This window comes from Phyllobates terribilis, unplaced genomic scaffold (assembly GCF_046119375.1).
Source record: "Phyllobates terribilis strain yellow unplaced genomic scaffold, ASM4611937v1 Scaffold_12__6_contigs__length_324123572, whole genome shotgun sequence".
Lineage (NCBI taxonomy): Eukaryota > Metazoa > Chordata > Amphibia > Anura > Dendrobatidae > Phyllobates > Phyllobates terribilis.
In genome coordinates this window covers 54,624,283-54,642,427 of record NW_027362772.1, presented here as the reverse complement: position 1 = coordinate 54,642,427, position 18,145 = coordinate 54,624,283, and the positions used below count along the sequence as shown (strand labels likewise).

At 47.2% G+C, this 18,145-nt stretch overlaps 1 protein-coding gene across 1 annotated transcript in view; it reads left to right on the top strand.

Annotated features, from left to right (window-relative positions):
* The window catches only part of CADM4 (cell adhesion molecule 4), a 349,007-nt gene that overhangs the window by 292,065 nt on the left and 38,797 nt on the right, over positions 1-18,145 (top strand). The window contains exon 6 of the mRNA XM_073655825.1: positions 701-791. Coding sequence (XP_073511926.1) covers positions 701-791 — 91 coding nt within the window. The remainder of the gene's footprint in view (positions 1-700; positions 792-18,145) is intronic.

Sequence of the window (18,145 nt, the reverse complement as noted above, 5' to 3'; positions counted from 1 at the left end):
ATTGGAAGGCTAGAAGTCTCCTTCCACTACCCGTGAAGACAGAGATCAGAATAACTGCTCCAGACGCAGCCTTCTGCCGTCTTGTTGCGTGCATAGATTTCAGAACCTCGGCGTGCACAATTAGCATTATGTAAATAAAATGAAATCATTCCGGAGAGGCCTGTGGAAGAAGGGAGGGGGAGGGGTACATCGCAATATATCTCTCTGCTGCTTTGTGTGTGGATGCATTTCCACCTTCCCTCCAGACCATCTCTCTTTTCAGCTGGAAAAAAATGAAAAAATAAAAAAATAAAGCTGGCAAAGATAAGACTGAATAATTGTACAGAAAATCGAGTAAATCTCCAGTATATACCTCTAATTAAATTAACTATCAGACATAACAAGGATAATTAGTTATAGGGGTATCACCAGCTTCGCTGTAACCAAAGAAACCCAATGTCACAGCCGGAAGAGACAAGGTTATAGAGGTGTAAAGGTCTGGACTTGTCACATCCGAAACCAAAAATAATCCAAAAATTGTCAAGACTTGGCACATGAGACATATTGCTTAGGGAGTTTGCGTATTATCGAACATGTCATCGACTGTGTCCTCTTCCAGAAACTTCTCAGAAAGGAATATTTATCATTTTATGGGGTTTGCATAAATGTTAATGCTCATTGGTAACTCCATATTTTTGCATTTCTGTCCTTTTTCCTGCAGTTTCCCCAACAGCTCGAATCCAAGCCTCTCAAAGCCTGGTGAGGGAGGGCGACCCATTGACTCTGAAATGTGATGTAACTGGGAACCCCAGGTAAGGACCACCTATGGCCATGGAACTGGTGTCACTACTACCAGTATTACTGTTACTTTCATAATGTTTTGGGCCATCGTGGTCCCAGTTGACTTTATGGCAAGAGTCAGCTAATCCGGTCTATGACAAATGGTGGACCAATGATGGGGTATAGTGGTGTCTAAAGTAGATAGTATCCAACAGCCTAGCAGCTAAGGGAGGCCTCATTGAACCTTCCATCAAGATGTGAACCGCTCCCCACTCCCAGAAAGTATTTCTGCTTCACTGGTAGCTTTGGCTAAAAGGTCCTGAAGACTTGATGTGGAAAATGGGGCTCATGAGTTTGTTACGTTGCCAACAAAGAATGATCCAAACGCAGGATATATAAAACTGATAAGTTTGTGTCTACACATTTCCAGGTCGAACAGACCCCTTCATCAGTATAGTAACATAGTTATAGTATAGTATATTTACTTTAGTTATTGTATCTTCCATGGATGGTGTTGGGCACTTAGTTGGTCAATGGGCCAAACACATATTTGACACCTTTCCCAGAATGTTCCTTAGGCTACTGGAAAAAGAGGAGAACCTTCAGACTCGTGGAAGAGTTGGCATATCTGCCGGTGTTGCAAAAGTCTTCCAAAATATCTTGGAATGTAAAGCTCTTCTGCCTTTTTTTTCCATGGTCAAGCTCTGGGGTCCATAGGAAAATTCAGGAAGTGTGAATGAGAGATTGTTTGGGGGGCACCCAATCCTTTACTCTTTGTGTGCCTAATCCCATACTTTCCAGACAGTTTTTTTAAAAGTTGGCAAGTATGGCGAAACTTAGGATGTCACCTCACGGATTTAGTAATATCCCCCAAGCGTCCGGATCTTTAAAAGTTTTGGCCAGTGAAGACATGTTATGACCTATTTCATCAGCAGAAAGGGGAATTTTTATCCCCGTCGGGACACTTTTACAAAATTGTCACCTCAGTTGCCCAGCTGCCTCTCCACTCATTTCCTACAAGGCTACCGAACTCTGCGCTTGGCTTTTATCGGCAACCCCAAAGAGAATTAATGGAGCGGTGGTCTAGCATGACCACTGCCGTTTCGTTGGGATAAAAGTGCCACGTTCTGCCGATTGGTGCAGGTGCCAGCGGTCTGATCCCAGCCGATCTAGAAGTTATCACCTACGCTAGGGATAGGTGATGTATTGCTTTCAGCAGACAACCCCTTTAAGAACATCCCTACATTAAAATGGAGAGCGTTTAGGGTCTTGACAACTTTTCTGACCACATTTCCGGCTCACAAGAAGTGTTGTCGTAGCTTCTCGAGTCAAATCGGCCATTGTCTTACCAAATTTAGGTAAATATCCTGCATCCGATTGAACACTGCCCCCTATAGATGCGAATCTGAATAGGAGAAAGTATTTGTGTATCTGACTGGCTTTGATTCCAAATCTATCCAAAATACCCGGTTTCCCGGAGCGTTCATGACAAGTATATAAGGGCATCTTCCCGTCCGCCGCCCTGGAACTGGAGGAAGATTTCACAGTGAAATACGCGGAGAAAAAAAAAATACATTTTGTTTTTTTGCAGCGCTGGAACTATACAGACTCCATTCTTATAAATCGTCCCCGCAGCTTCTCTGCAGCCTCTGCACGGATATATAAACCCCACAGACATCCCAATGACGCGAAGGCAGAACATAAAACGTGTTTTAATACGACCTGCACACCCCATATATCTTGCACTGCAGCGGCAGGCACAGAAATAGAGCAGACGAACGGCCTCTCGCTGCAGCCCTAAACACCACCAAGAATCCTAATCAGTCCGCTTCTCCAGAAAACCCCATAAAACAGAGACAAATCTTCCCAGGCTCCAGAACGCCTGCATAGCACAGCGCGGAGACATTAATATTCAGCGTGGAGCCACGGCTTTAATCTCTTTCATCCTCTTCAAACCTAATGCGATGCTCTATTCTCCGTAATATCCGTACTTTGTCTTTAAAGGGCAACTCCAGTCATGGCCGAAATTAACGACAGCAGTTACTATAAAGCTCCATAAGTTGCGTGGCGCGGACAGTTCTCTAAAAAAGAATTCCTAAATGTCTAATTTTTGCTGCTGAACTTCGTCATGAGGCATGGTGGGAGGAAAGCACAGATTTTATATTCTGTGCAGTGGGAGGAGTTCTCACTTTGTTGTGCTCATGGTCGCCCTCTGGTGGGTAAGGTATGAGTAACACCTGCCACTATGAGAATGGGAATGACTAATTCTCTGTCTCAATGTATTATAGAGACTTGATGAATTTTAGGAAAGACAAAAGATAGTGCCCCCTATTGACAAAAAAAGGAGTAGCCGTAATTAGGACCCATGTGGTGTATTGAGACGAATGCTTCATGGGCAAAAAATATGCAAATTGGCATCCTCTACATAAAGAATAAAACTAATCGCATCCATAGCAAACTTTCCAATATTAATAAAAATAGGGATATCTAAGTCTCGCCTAAGAGGTGCCCAAATCGGGAGAGATCCCACTGTTGGGGGGTATTTTTGCCCCTTTTTTCCGCCCAGAAACTGCTTGAAGTTGCCTAGATTTTTTTCCCCAAAATTTTTTTGCAAAATTAGGGTACGGTTTGGTTGTAGAACTAGTGAGGAGCACGTGCCTCCTGCCGCACCGGGTCTCAGTCATTGTAATATGAGAATATTTTGCTCCAGGCTGTTATATTTCATCCTACGTCTCGTGTAAGCGCCGCGTCCACCTGAAGAGCACTCGTCCACCTGTCGGGGCTGATGAAATTCCTAGTGTAATCAGTCTGGAGGATTTGAGCAGAGCCGCTCGGCAAAGTTGTTTTATTGTGTGAAACCTCTCAACATCTCAACTGCACAAAGAGGGACACTTGAGTTTTATTATAGGAGACACTTTTTCATCTGTTCGGAGAACAACCTGCACCCCAACGTTTTTTTTTGAGCAGGATTATTACAACACACAAAAAGCTAGAGCCATAAACAATGTAAAGCGATAGCAGAAGTGGTTGCTGTCAGGTCGGGGCGACACACTTGACCGGCTGGTGGCGTATCTACAGAAGAATGGGCATCTAAATGTATGCAGGGGTCCAGGGGCATTGTAGCTGGGTCATGGCACCACATTGTTTTTTTCTGGATCTTACTGGTCGTTTAAAAATGAACTTTTATGACCCTGATTTTATAACCATAGATATTAATATAGAGAAGGTTCTCAGTCTTCCCCGAAGAGCAGGAGCTTTCTACAAGATTTTGGAGGGTCTTCCTCAAACTGTTCCCGCAATGTCTTGAAGCTTTAAGATTTTCCATCACTCAAATTAAGTGGCCGAGGCCACCCCCTCGTAACAAGCCCATAGCATTATCCTCCTCTACCATTTGTACAGTGGGAATGGGGGGGCCAGATGTTATACACCGGGGGCAGAGGGGCTGGACGTTATACACTGGGAGCGAGGGGGCTGGACGTTATACACTGGGGGCGAGGGGCCGGATGTTATACACTGGGGGTGAGGTGCTGGATGTTATACACTGGGGGTGAGGGGCCAGATGTTGTATACCAAGGGCGAGGGGGCTGGATGATCTATATCGAGGGGGCGAGGGGGGCTGGATGTTATACACCGAGGGGGCGAGGGGGGCTGGATGTTATACACCGGGGGTGAGAAGCTGGTTGTTATACACCGGGGGTGAGGAGCTGGTTGTTATACACTGGGGGTGAGGAGCCAGATGTTATACACCGGGGGCGAGGGGCCGGATGTTATACACTGGGGGTGATGGGGCCGGATGTTATACACTGGGGGTGATGGGGCCGGATGTTATACACTGGGGGTGATGGGGCCGGATGTTATACACTGGGCGAGAGGGGCCGGATGTTATACGGCGAGGGGGCTGGATTTTATACACCGGGGGTGAGAAGCTAGTTGTTATACACCGGGGGTGAGAAGCTGGTTGTTATACACCGGGGGTGATGAGCTGGTTGTTATACACTGGGGGTGAGGAGCCAGATGTTATACACCGGGGGCGAGGGGCCGGATGTTATACACTGGGGGTGATGGGGCCGGATGTTATACACTGGGCGAGAGGGGCCGGATGTTATACACTGGGGGTGAGGGGCCGGATGTTATACACCGAGGGGGCTGGATTTTATACACCGGGGGTGAGAAGCTGGTTGTTATACACCGGGGTGAGAAGCTGGTTGTTATACACCGGGGGTGAGGAGCTGGTTGTTATACACTGGGGGTGAGGAGCCAGATGTTATACACCGGGGGCGAGGGGCCGGATGTTATACACTGGGGGGGGCGAGGGGCCGGATGTTATACACTGGGGCTGAGAAGCCAAATGTTATGCACTGGGGGTGAGAAGCCAGAAGTTATACACTGGGGGCGAGGGGACGGATGTTGTACACTGGGGGTGAGGGGCCTGATGTTATACACTGGGGGCGAGTGGCCAGATGTTATACACTGGGCGCGAGGGGCCAGATGTTATACACTGGGCGCGAGGGGCCGGATGTTATACACTGGGCGCGAGGGGCCGATTGTTGTACACTGGGGAGCGAGGGGCCAGATGTTATACACTGGGGACGAGGGGCCGGATGTTATACACTGGAGGCGATGGGCCGGATGTTATATACTGGGGGTGAGAAGCCGAATGTTGTACACTGGGGAACGAGGGGCTGGATGTTGTACACTGGGGAACGAGGGGCCGGATGTTGTACACTGGGGAACGAGGGGCCAAATGTTATACACTTGGGGCGAGGGGCCAGATGTTGTACACCAGGGGGCAAGGGGTCGGATGTTATACACCAGGGGGTGAGAAGCTGAATGTTATACACGGTGGGTTAGACGCTGGATGTTATACACTGGGGGTGAGGGGCCGGATGTTATACACTGGGGGTGAGGGGCCGAATGTTATACACTGAGGAGCGAGGGGGCTGGATGTTGTACAACGAGGGGGCGAGGGGGCTGGATGTTGTACACCGAGGGGGCTGGATGTTGTACACTGGGGGTGAGGGGCCAGATGTTATACACTGGGGGTGAGGGGCCAGATGTTATACACTGGGGGTGAGGAGCTGGATGTTATACACTGGGGGTGAGGAGCTGGATGTTATACACTGGGGGTGAGGGGCCAGATGTTATACACTGGGGGTGAGAAGCTGGATGTTATACACTGGGAGCGATGGGGCCGGATGTTATACACTGGGGGTGAGGGGCCAGATGTTATACACTGGGGGTGAGGAGCTGGATGTTATACACTGGGGGTGAGGGGCCAGATGTTATACACTGGGGGTGAGGGGCAGGATGTTATACACTGGGGGTGAGGGGCAGGATGTTATACACTGGGGGTGAGGAGCTGGATGTTATACACGGTGGGTTAGACGCTGGATGTTATACACTGGGGATGAGAAGCTGGATGTTATACACTGGGGGTGAGGGGCCGGATGTTGTACACCGAGGGGGCGAGGGGGCTGGATGTTGTACACCGAGGGGGCTGGATGTTGTACACTGGGGGTGAGAAGCTGGATGTTATACACTGGGGGTGAGAAGCTGGATGTTGTATACTGGGGGCGAGGGGCCAGATGTATATACACAGGGGGTGAGGGGCCGGATGTTATACACCGGGGGTGAGGAGCTGGATGTTATACACTGGGGGTGAGGAGCTGGATGTTATACACTGGGGGTGAGGAGCTGGATGTTATACACTGGGAGCGATGGGGCCGGATGTTATACACTGGGGGTGAGGGGCCAGATGTTATACACTGGGGGTGAGGAGCCAGATGTTATACACTGGGGGTGAGAAGCTGGATGTTATACACTGGGAGCGATGGGGCCGGAAGTTATACACTGGGGGTGAGGGGCCAGATGTTATACACTGGGGGTGAGGAGCTGGATGTTATACACTGGGGGTGAGGGGCCAGATGTTATACACTGGGGGTGAGGGGCAGGATGTTATACACTGGGGGTGAGAAGCTGGATGTTGTACACTGGGGGCGAGGGGCCAGATGTTATACACTGGGGGCGAGGGGCCGAATGTTGTACACTGGGGAACGAGGGGCCAGATGTTATACACTGGGGGCGAGGGGCCGAATGTTGTACACTGGGGGCGAGGGGCCAGATGTTATACACTGGGGGCGAGGGGCCGAATGTTGTACACTGGGGGCGAGGGGCCAGATGTTATACACCAGGGGGTGAGAAGCCGAATGTTGTACACTGGGGAACGAGGGGCCGGATGTTATACACTGGGGGCGAGGGGCCAGATGTTGTACACCGGGGGGCAAGGGGTCGGATGTTATACACTGGGGGTTAGACGCTGGATGTTATACACTGGGGGTTAGACGCTGGATGTTATACACTGGGGGTTAGACGCTGGATGTTATACACTGGGGGCGAGAGGGGCCAGATGTTGTACACTGGGGGCGAGGGGCCAGATGTTGTACACTGGGGGCGGGGGGCAAGGGGTCGGATGTTATACACTGGGGGTTAGACGCTGGATGTTATACACTGGGGGTGAGAAGCTGGATCCGCCCCTCATATAACATCCAACTTCTCACCCCCAGTGTATAACATCCACCCCTAACCCCCCCTGGTATATGTTATACACTGGGGGTGAGGGGTGGATGTTATTCACTGGGGGCGGGAGGATGTTATACAGCAGGGGCGGAGGGCCAGATGTTATACAGTGGGGACGGGGCGCCGGATGTTATACACCGGGGGTGAGGGGTGGATGTTATTCACTGGGGGCAGGAGGATGTTATACAGCAGGGGCGGTGGGCCAGATGTTATACAGTGGGGACGGGGCGCCGGATGTTATACACCGGGGGTGAGGGGTGGATGTTATTCACTGGGGGCGGGAGGATGTTATACAGCAGGGGCGGAGGGCCAGATGTTATACAGTGGGGACGGGGCGCCGGATGTTATACACCGGGGGTGAGGGGCGGATGTTATTCACTGGGGGCGGGAGGATGTTATACAGCAGGGGCGGAGGGCCAGATGTTATACAGTGGGGACGGGGCGCCGGATGTTATACACCGGGGGTGAGGGGTGGATGTTATTCACTGGGGGCGGGAGGATGTTATACAGCAGGGGCGGAGGGCCAGATTTTATACAGTGGGGACGGGGCGCCGGATGTTATACACCGGGGGTGAGGGGCGGATGTTATTCACTGGGGGCGGGAGGATGTTATACAGCAGGGGCGGAGGGCCAGATGTTATACAGTGGGGACGGGGCGCCGGATGTTATACACCGGGGGTGAGGGGTGGATGTTATTCACTGGGGGCGGGAGGATGTTATACAGCAGGGGCGGAGGGCCAGATGTTATACAGTGGGGACGGGGCGCTGGATGTTATACACCGGGGGTGAGGGGCGGATGTTATTCACTGGGGGCGGGAGGATGTTATACAGCAGGGGCGGAGGGCCAGATGTTATACAGTGGGGACGGGGCGCCGGATGTTCTACACCGGGGGTGAGGGGTGGATGTTATTCACTGGGGGCGGGAGGATGTTATACAGCAGGGGCGGAGGGCCAGATGTTATACAGTGGGGACGGGGCGCCGGATGTTATACACCGGGGGTGAGGGGTGGATGTTATTCACTGGGGGCGGGAGGATGTTATACAGCAGGGTCGGTGGGCCAGATGTTATACACTGGGGACGGGGCGCCGGATGTTATACACCGGGGGTGAGGGGTGGATGTTATTCACTGGGGGCGGGAGGATGTTATACAGCAGGGGCGGAGGGCCAGATGTTATACACTGGGGACGGGGCGCCGGATGTTATACACCGGGGGTGAGGGGCGGATGTTATTCACTGGGGGCGGGAGGATGTTATACAGCAGGGGCGGAAGGCCAGATGTTATACACTGGTGAGGGGCGGATGTTATTCACTGGGGGTGGGAGGATGTTATACAGCAGGGGCGGAGGGCCAGATGTTATACAGTGGGGACGGGGCGCCGGATGTTATACACCGGGGGTGAGGGGTGGATGTTATTCACTGGGGGCGGGAGGATGTTATACAGCAGGGTCGGTGGGCCAGATGTTATACAGTGGGGACGGGGCGCCGGATGTTATACACCGGGGGTGAGGGGTGGATGTTATTCACTGGGGGCGGGAGGATGTTATACAGCAGGGGCGGAGGGCCAGATGTTATACACTGGGGACGGGGCGCCGGATGTTATACACCGGGGGTGAGGGGCGGATGTTATTCACTGGGGGCGGGAGGATGTTATACAGCAGGGGCAGAAGGCCAGATGTTATACAGTGGGGACGGGGCGCCGGATGTTATACACCGGGGGTGAGGGGCAGATGTTATTCATTGGGGGCGGGAGGATGTTATACAGCAGGGGCGGTGGGCCAGATGTTATACACTGGGGACGGGGCGCCGGATGTTATACACCGGGGGTGAGGGGTGGATGTTATTCACTGGGGGCGGGAGGATGTTATACAGCAGGGGCGGAGGGCCAGATGTTATACAGTGGGGACGGGGCGCCGGATGTTATACACCGGGGGTGAGGGGTGGATGTTATTCACTGGGGGCGGGAGGATGTTATACAGCAGGGGCGGTGGGCCAGATGTTATACACTGGGGACGGGGCGCCGGATGTTATACACCGGGGGTGAGGGGTGGATGTTATTCACTGGGGGCGGGAGGATGTTATACAGCAGGGGCGGAGGGCCAGATGTTATACACTGGGGACGGGGTGCCGGATGTTATACACCGGGGGTGAGGGGTGGATGTTATTCACTGGGGGCGGGAGGATGTTATACAGCAGGGTCGGTGGGCCAGATGTTATACAGTGGGGACGGGGCGCCGGATGTTATACACCGGGGGTGAGGGGTGGATGTTATTCACTGGGGGCGGGAGGATGTTATACAGCAGGGGCGGTGGGCCAGATGTTATACACTGGGGACGGGGCGCCGGATGTTATACACCGGGGGTGAGGGGTGGATGTTATTCACTGGGGGCGGGAGGATGTTATACAGCAGGGGCGGAGGGCCAGATGTTATACAGTGGGGACGGGGCGCCGGATGTTATACACCGGGGGTGAGGGGTGGATGTTATTCACTGGGGGCGGGAGGATGTTATACAGCAGGGGCGGTGGGCCAGATGTTATACACTGGGGACGGGGCGCCGGATGTTATACACCGGGGGTGAGGGGTGGATGTTATTCACTGGGGGCGGGAGGATGTTATACAGCAGGGGCGGAGGGCCAGATGTTATACACTGGGGACGGGGTGCCGGATGTTATACACCGGGGGTGAGGGGTGGATGTTATTCACTGGGGGCGGGAGGATGTTATACAGCAGGGGCGGAGGGCCAGATGTTATACAGTGGGGACGGGGCGCCGGATGTTATACACCGGGGGTGAGGGGTGGATGTTATTCACTGGGGGCGGGAGGATGTTATACAGCAGGGGCGGAGGGCCAGATGTTATACACTGGGGACGGGGTGCCGGATGTTATACACCGGGGGTGAGGGGTGGATGTTATTCACTGGGGGCGGGAGGATGTTATACAGCAGGGTCGGTGGGCCAGATGTTATACACTGGGTGGGGGGTGGCTGTATGTTATACACTGGGGGAAGGGGGACCTAATGTTATACACCAAGGGGGTGAGGGGCCGGATGTTATACACCGGGGGTGAGGGGTGGAGGTTATTCACTGGGGGCGGGAGGATGTTATACAGCAGGGGCGGTGGGCCAGATGTTATACACTGGGGACGGGGCGCCGGATGTTATACAGCAGAGCAGGGGACTGTCTTTTTTCATTGACCCCGGACGCTTCTGTTCTGCGTCAGTTTATGGAGGATCAGTTTTGCTCTATTTCTGCCCTGAATTTTTGTCGGCGTCATGGGAAATATTGTGGAGCAAATTTGTATATAAAAATCCGAGTCATACGAGGCAAAACTGCTGATCGCAAATCTAATCCTCCGTCAGATATTCCTCACATAATAAAACTGCTGATGGCTCACTGAGCGTGCATACTGAGTGCGGGCACGTGTCCTGAGCACACAGCACATCCTGCACGTCTGTACAGCATCACTAAACACTCAAAGGGAAACTCTACCGTGCCCTTTTATTTTAGAATTGTATGTGTTGTCTTTGCTGTATGGCAGTATTGTGTTGGCATTATGCAAAGCATTGTATGGCGGTATTATTTCTCTATTAGATGGCACTTTTGTCATGGCCACCTAATCTCAGTATATTTTATGTCTTCTCTGTACGGCACTATTGTGTAAGCGGTATTTGACAGAATTATGTGGGCACTGTATAGTACCGTATCAAGTGATGGTATTTAGACGCTGCTGTAACGGTCGGGCCATACAGTATTTTTTCTCTATACAGCATAATTATCTAAGCACTATATGTCTGTATTATCCTGCCATTGAGTGGTGGTATTATTAAGGCAAGGTATTGTCTTCTATTATGGCTGTATTGAAGTATATATTACGGTAGTATTATTTAGGTGATATATGGCACTGTTACTGTGCAGACTAATCCAGCATCACGCGGTCAAACACTGTATGGTGGTATTATAAAGTCTTTTTTAGATCATGGCAAATATGGTATTTCTTCTCTATGTAGCATTATTATTTAATCAGTATATGACTGTATTTGGACACTGAGTGGCGGTATTATTATGGCACTGTATTGTATTGTGGCACTATTGTAGTATATATTATGGAATTAGTATGCCGGCAGTAGATATGATATTATATGGCCCTCCTGTTGTGGCCAGACGATTATTATTTAAGCAGAATATGGCGGTATTATTTGAATACTGCATCGTGCTGTATTAAGCATTGTATGGTGGCATTATTTAATCTCTGTCTGACACTATCATGGCGGTATATGTTATCCTTTTTTTCTGTTTTACTTTATTGCAAAAGCAGTATATAATATGTTATGCGCACAATATATGGCCCTATATAAGTATTGTATGCTGGGCACTATATGGCAATAGCATAGTGGCTGGATCTAGGCACTATATGTTATAGCTGGTCTAGTTCTCTATATAAATGGTATATGGCCATGTTATGTGAGCACTGTATGGTTTTGTATTAAGCAATATATGGCGCTAATTATTTAATATGGCAGTGTTATCTAGGTTGGTCACCTCATGGTGATATGTCATATCTCTGTAGCGGTATTATGTGCACACTATATGGTGTAGTATAAAGTATTAAATGCTTGTAATATTAAGGCACTACTTCCATGGCCTAATCATGGCACTATATGTTATGCCAAGCAGTATATGGCTGTATTATGTGAACACTGTATGGTTTTGTATTATTTTACTTACTTTGTATAGAACCATCATATTACACGGCGCTTTATAGATATATTGTCATTGACCACTATACGGCGGTATTATTGAGGCATTATATGGCACTGTTATCTAGGTTGGTGATATATTTTCTCTACATAGCATTATAACAAGCAGTGTGTGACTGTATTATGTAAACGCACTATGGTTTTTAATTTGGCATTATATAGCGGTATTATTTAGACATCATATGGCACTGATATCAAAGTTGCCTTGCAAAGATATATTTTCTCTCCATAGCATTATAACAAGCAGTGTGTGACTGTATTATGTAAACGCGCTATGGTTTTTAATTTGGCACTATATGGCTGCATTATTTAGGCATCATATGGCACTGTTATCCAAGTTGCCTCGCAAAGATATATTTTCTCTCCATAGCATTATAACAAGCAGTGTGTGACTGTATTATGTAAACACGCTATGGTTTTTAATTTGGCATTATATGGCGGTATTATTTAGGCATCATATGCCTCTGTTATCGACGTTGGCTCACAAAGATATATTTTTTATCCATAGCATTATAACAAGTAGTGTGTGACTGTATTATGTAAACGCACTATGGTTTTGTATTAAGCACTATATGGCGGTATTATTGAGGCATTATATGGCACTGTTATCCAAGTTGGCTCACAAAGATATATTTTCTCTACATAGCATTATAACAAGCAGTGTGTGACTGTATTGTGTGAACGCTGTATGGTTTTGAATTTGGCACTATATGGCGGTATTATTTAGGCATCACATGGCACTGTTATCGAAGGTGGCACACGGTGATATATTTTCTCCACATGACGTTATAACAAGCAGCATATGGCTGTATTATGTACACACTATATGGTGGGGTATAAAGTATTGAATGGTGTTAATATTACGGCACTATATGGAGCTGCTATCATGGCGCTATATGTTATACCAAGCAGTATATGGCGGTATTATATAAACTCTTTTATGGTACTGTGACAAAGGGGTCGTTCAGGACTTTTAAGTTTAGGTCACCGATACTGGATTGGTAGGGATCCCATTCCCGGCGCCTCCGCTGAACAGCACCGGTAGCGGCCAGATGTATACGATGTGCAGCGCTATGTAGTGGCCATTCTCGGGTACTGCAGCTCAGCTCCCATTGAAGTGTTGAGAATGACCACTACACGGTGTACGGAGATGCCGTTTGTGAGGATGCCGTTGGTCATGGACAACCCCTTTCAGCACACTATTGCGGTATTATTTATTACTGCTTCTTCTGATCCTGTAAGCTGCGTATCGCTTGGTACGAGGGCTGCCCCGCGCCCCCCACCGAGCCATTGTTATATGGCGGAATTAGCTGCTATTATGTCCAAAAGTTAAATGATGAGTTATTAGCGAGCCGGAGAATACCGCAATCCATCCGGCAAGACGTTCTCCAGCCGCCTCCCGTGCCGGCGGTCACCGTGCCATTTAACGCTCTTTGTCTGAACACATTTCCAGCCCTTTGTTCTGGGGGAAGAAGAGCCGGAGCCGGTGGTGTCACAAATGGCCGTCGCTAATTCTCCCCAGCTGCTTCGCTGTGTGCCGGCAGCGGCCGCACTTCACCGGGTCAGCACGCTTCTCCTAGATCTGCTCTCCAAACTGAGGAAACACAAAGGATCCGTATTGTCACGGCTGCTGCTGTTTTTCTCCCTTTTTTTTTTTCTCTATTTTATGGGTCTTAGAAGTGAAAAAACCTCTTCAATCTGAATTTCTGATTATGTAAATAGAAGAAGTAGGAATGCGCCGGTTCTCCAGCTGTCAGGGCTTCTTATGACTTTTTAATTGAAACAACACTGCCCCCCTCTGGGCAAATTTTCATGAAAAAATTTGAAAAATATTATTGACATAAAATGAAACAAACAAAAAAAAGAACAACATTTAATAGTGCCGTAGACTCGGGCTGCATTACTTAAGATCAGGTCCATTACTTGAGAAATTGCAGTAAATGTAATAATCAGGAGATTCTGGGCAACTGAGAGGAAAGGGGTAATGTATATACTGATGAATGACTTATTCTAATGAAAGAAAAAAATGTATTAGTAGCACATGACAATAAGGCCACTAGGGGGCAATAGATTAAATAAATTTTACATTTAATTACCTGTTGTATAAATTAGTCAAAGGGAGGAGGAGGTGAGCTGTGACATCACCTATTGTGAATGGTGGATCCTGTGTTATCTACTGTATATAGAGGTGTTATCAGTCATTGTACAGGGGGAGGAGGTGAGCTGTGACATCACCTATTGTGAATGGTGGATCCTGTGTTATCTACTGTATATAGAGGTGTTATCAGTCATTGTACAGGAGGAGGTGAGCTGTGACATCACCTATTGTGAATGGTGGATCCTGTGTTATCTCTAGTATATAGAGGTGTTATCAGTCATTGTACAGGAGGAGGAGGTGAGCTGTGACATCACCTATTGTGAATGGTGGATCCTGTGTTATCTACTGTATATAGAGGTGCTATCAGTCATTGTACAGGGGGAGGAGGTGAGCTGTGACATCACCTATTGTGAATGGTGGATCCTGTGTTATCTACTGTATATAGAGGTGTTATCAGTCATTGTACAGGAAGAGGAGGTGAGCTGTGACATCACCTATTGTGAATGGTGGATCCTGTGTTATCTACTGTATATAGAGGTGTTATCAGTAATTGTAAAGGAGGAGGGGGAGGAGGAGAGCTGTGACATCACCTATTGTGAATGGTGGATCCTGTGTTATCTCTAGTATATAGAGGTGTTATCAGTCATTGTACAGGAGAAGGAGGTGAGCTGTGACATCACCTATTGTGAATGGTGAATACTGTGTTATCTACTGTATATAGAGGTGTTATCATTCATTGTACAGGAGAAGGGGGAGGTGAGCTGTGATATCACCTATTGTGAATGGTGGATCTTGTGTTATCTACTGTATATAGAGGTGCTATCAGTCATTGTAAAGGAGGAGGAGGAGGTGAGCTGTGACATCACCTATTGTGAATGGTGGATCCTGTGTTATCTACTGTATATAGAGGTGTTATCAGTCATTGTAATGGAGGAGGGGGAGGAGGAGAGCTGTGACATCACCTATTGTGAATGGTGGATCCTGTGTTATCTACTGTATATAGAGGGGTTATCAGTCATTGTACAGGAAGAGGAGGTGAGCTGTGACATCACCCATTGTGAATGGTGGATCCTGTGTTATCTACTGTATATAGAGGTGTTATCAGTCATTGTACTGGAGGAGGAGGTGAGCTGTGATATCACCTTTTGTGGATGGTGTATCCTGTGTTATATACTGTATATAGAGGTGTTATCAGTCATTGTACAGGAGGAGGAGGTGAGCTGTGATATCACTTATTGTGAATGGTGGAACCTGTGTTATCTACTGTATATAGAGGTGATATCAGTCATTGTACAGGAGAAGGAGGTGAGCTGTGATATCACTTATTGTGAATGGTGGAACCTGTGTTATCTACTGTATATAGAGGTGTTATCAGTCATTGTACAGGAGGGGAGGAGTAAATGTCTGTTATAAGACTAGTGGCCTGACTTGAAATTTACAAGATTTCAGATTATTTTTTCTATGTGCAAAGTGTTTGCCAGGGTCTAGATCCACAGGATTAAACATTAACATAAGAAGGTATTACAATAATTTGGGGGCACGTCTAGTCAGTTTGGTGCTTCATTCAGGCTTTTCCTAACCTTGGCTTTCGTCTGGCCAGTTCCATAATGCCCTTGATTCCTGATTGATCAGTTTTCCTCGATGTATCATCATCATCCGTCCCCTTTATGCTCATATCCCTTGTATGCTATAAAACACTGATTTTGAGCAAAGATTTGACTAATCCTCAACAACCCCTTTAAATGTAATTTCCATCATTTTTAGGTATAAAATTCTTATTTGCTTTATTTCATAATATATCTGTAGAGGGGCTTCTCTTTTTTTCTGACTTGATACATTATATAATTTTGGCTACCAGCTGCCACCACTAGAGGGAGCTAAATGCCAGTAGTATTGAATTCAGTAGGAGCGGTAGGATCCTGCATGCAGTGAGGCAGTGAGCTCCCCCTAGTGGTGGTTACTTTGACAGTAATACGACAAGCAGAGGAATTAGTTGTTTTCTATGGAGATTGTGCCGCTACACTGTTTTTTGTTGCGATAACTTGTGGTTTAACTCTGTTGCAGTATTTGCCCTTCAAACACAGGCGGGTAACGGTTCAGGTTGTCGGCAGCTTTAGGACAGAGTTTATTAGGCAGCGCTGTGCTGTCAGAGAGGGGTTGTTAAAAGGCTCCACACAATGTCTGAAGTTGTTAAGCTGTATTACGCTATTACCAAGGTTGTTAAGCAGTATGGGTAAAGGCGGCATTGCTTCTCCGTCCTCTATCTGATATAGCAGAGTGTATTAAGCTGTGTGATACAAGAATAGAGTTTATTAAGTAATGCTGAGCTATTGTGGAGGCTCATTGTGTCTGGTATAAGGCAAAGCTTTGCTTCTCATCCTGGGCCCAGAGTTTATTAAGTCGTTTCATCATTTAGTTGTAAGGTGGAAGAGAAGGAAAAAGAGCTATTTTCTAGTAATAAATATAGCAACTATCATATTCCCCACCCCCAATATACAAGTATATAACTACTATAATACTGCCCCCAATATACAAGTATATAACTACTATAATACTGCCCCCAATATACAAGTATATAACTACTATAATACTGCCCCCTATGTACAAGAATATAACTACTATAATACTGCCCCCAATATACAAGTATATAACTACTATAATACTGCCCCCTATGTACAAGAATATAACTACTATAATACTGCCCCTATGTACAAGAATATAACTACTATAATACTGTCCCCTATGTGCAAGAATATAACTACTATAATACTGCCCCTATGTACGAGAATATAACTACTATAATGCTGCTCCTATGTACAAGAATATAACTACTGTAATACTGCCCCTATGTAAAGAATATAACTACTATAATACTGCCCCATGTACAAGAATATAACTACTATAATACTGCTACTATGTGCAAGAATATAGCTATTATAATACTGCCCCTATGTACAAGAATATAACTACTATAATACTGCCCCTATGTACAAGAATATAACTACTATAATGCTGCTCCTATGTACAAGAATATAACTACTATAATACTGCTCCTATGTACAAGAATATAACTAATATACTACTGCTCCTATGTACAAGAATATAACTACTATAATACTGCTCCTATGTACAAGAATATAACTACTATAATACTGCTCCTATGTACAAGAATATAACTAATATACTACTGCCCCTATGTATAAGAATATAACTACTATAATACTGCTCCTATGTACAAGAATATAACTACTATAATACTGCTCCTATATACAAGAATATAACTACTATAATACTGCCCCCTATGTACAAGAATATAACTACTATAATGATCTTTTTATTTAAAACTGACAACCAAATATTACAGAATAATTACATTAAAATCACAAAATAATAAATATTAAAGAAAATAAATACTGTGTTGTTACATCACTTACACAATAATATTAGATAACATTGATAAATCCCGCCACATGAATGTTCCACCAGTTCACATTACCTGAGTTAATCTTTATGTCCTTCTTATAGACTGACTTGAGACTTTCCAGGATCTTATACCTGACACTATCACAGGACAGGACCTCCTTATTGATGAGCAGGCAGCACCGTGCACACCACAGATGATAGATGGTCACCACATTTATTACATATAGTGAGCTTCGGTTATACGCCCTGAGCTCAGGCTGGAAGTCTCCGTACAGCAGCTGACCATACGACTGTCCCACCAGGTGCGGTAACTTTAGGGACAAGGACACACACTCCCATACCTGCATACTGAAGGGACACTCTAGAAGCAGATGCTCCATAGTCTCCTGTATACGGGAACACTCTTCTCTAGGACAGGATCTGTCTGATACATTCCTGCACTTTAGGTTGTCTCTGACGTACATCTTACCATGGAGCCCCAGCCACGCCACATCTCTCATATGAGGGGGGACTCTGGGATCTAGTACGTTTTTT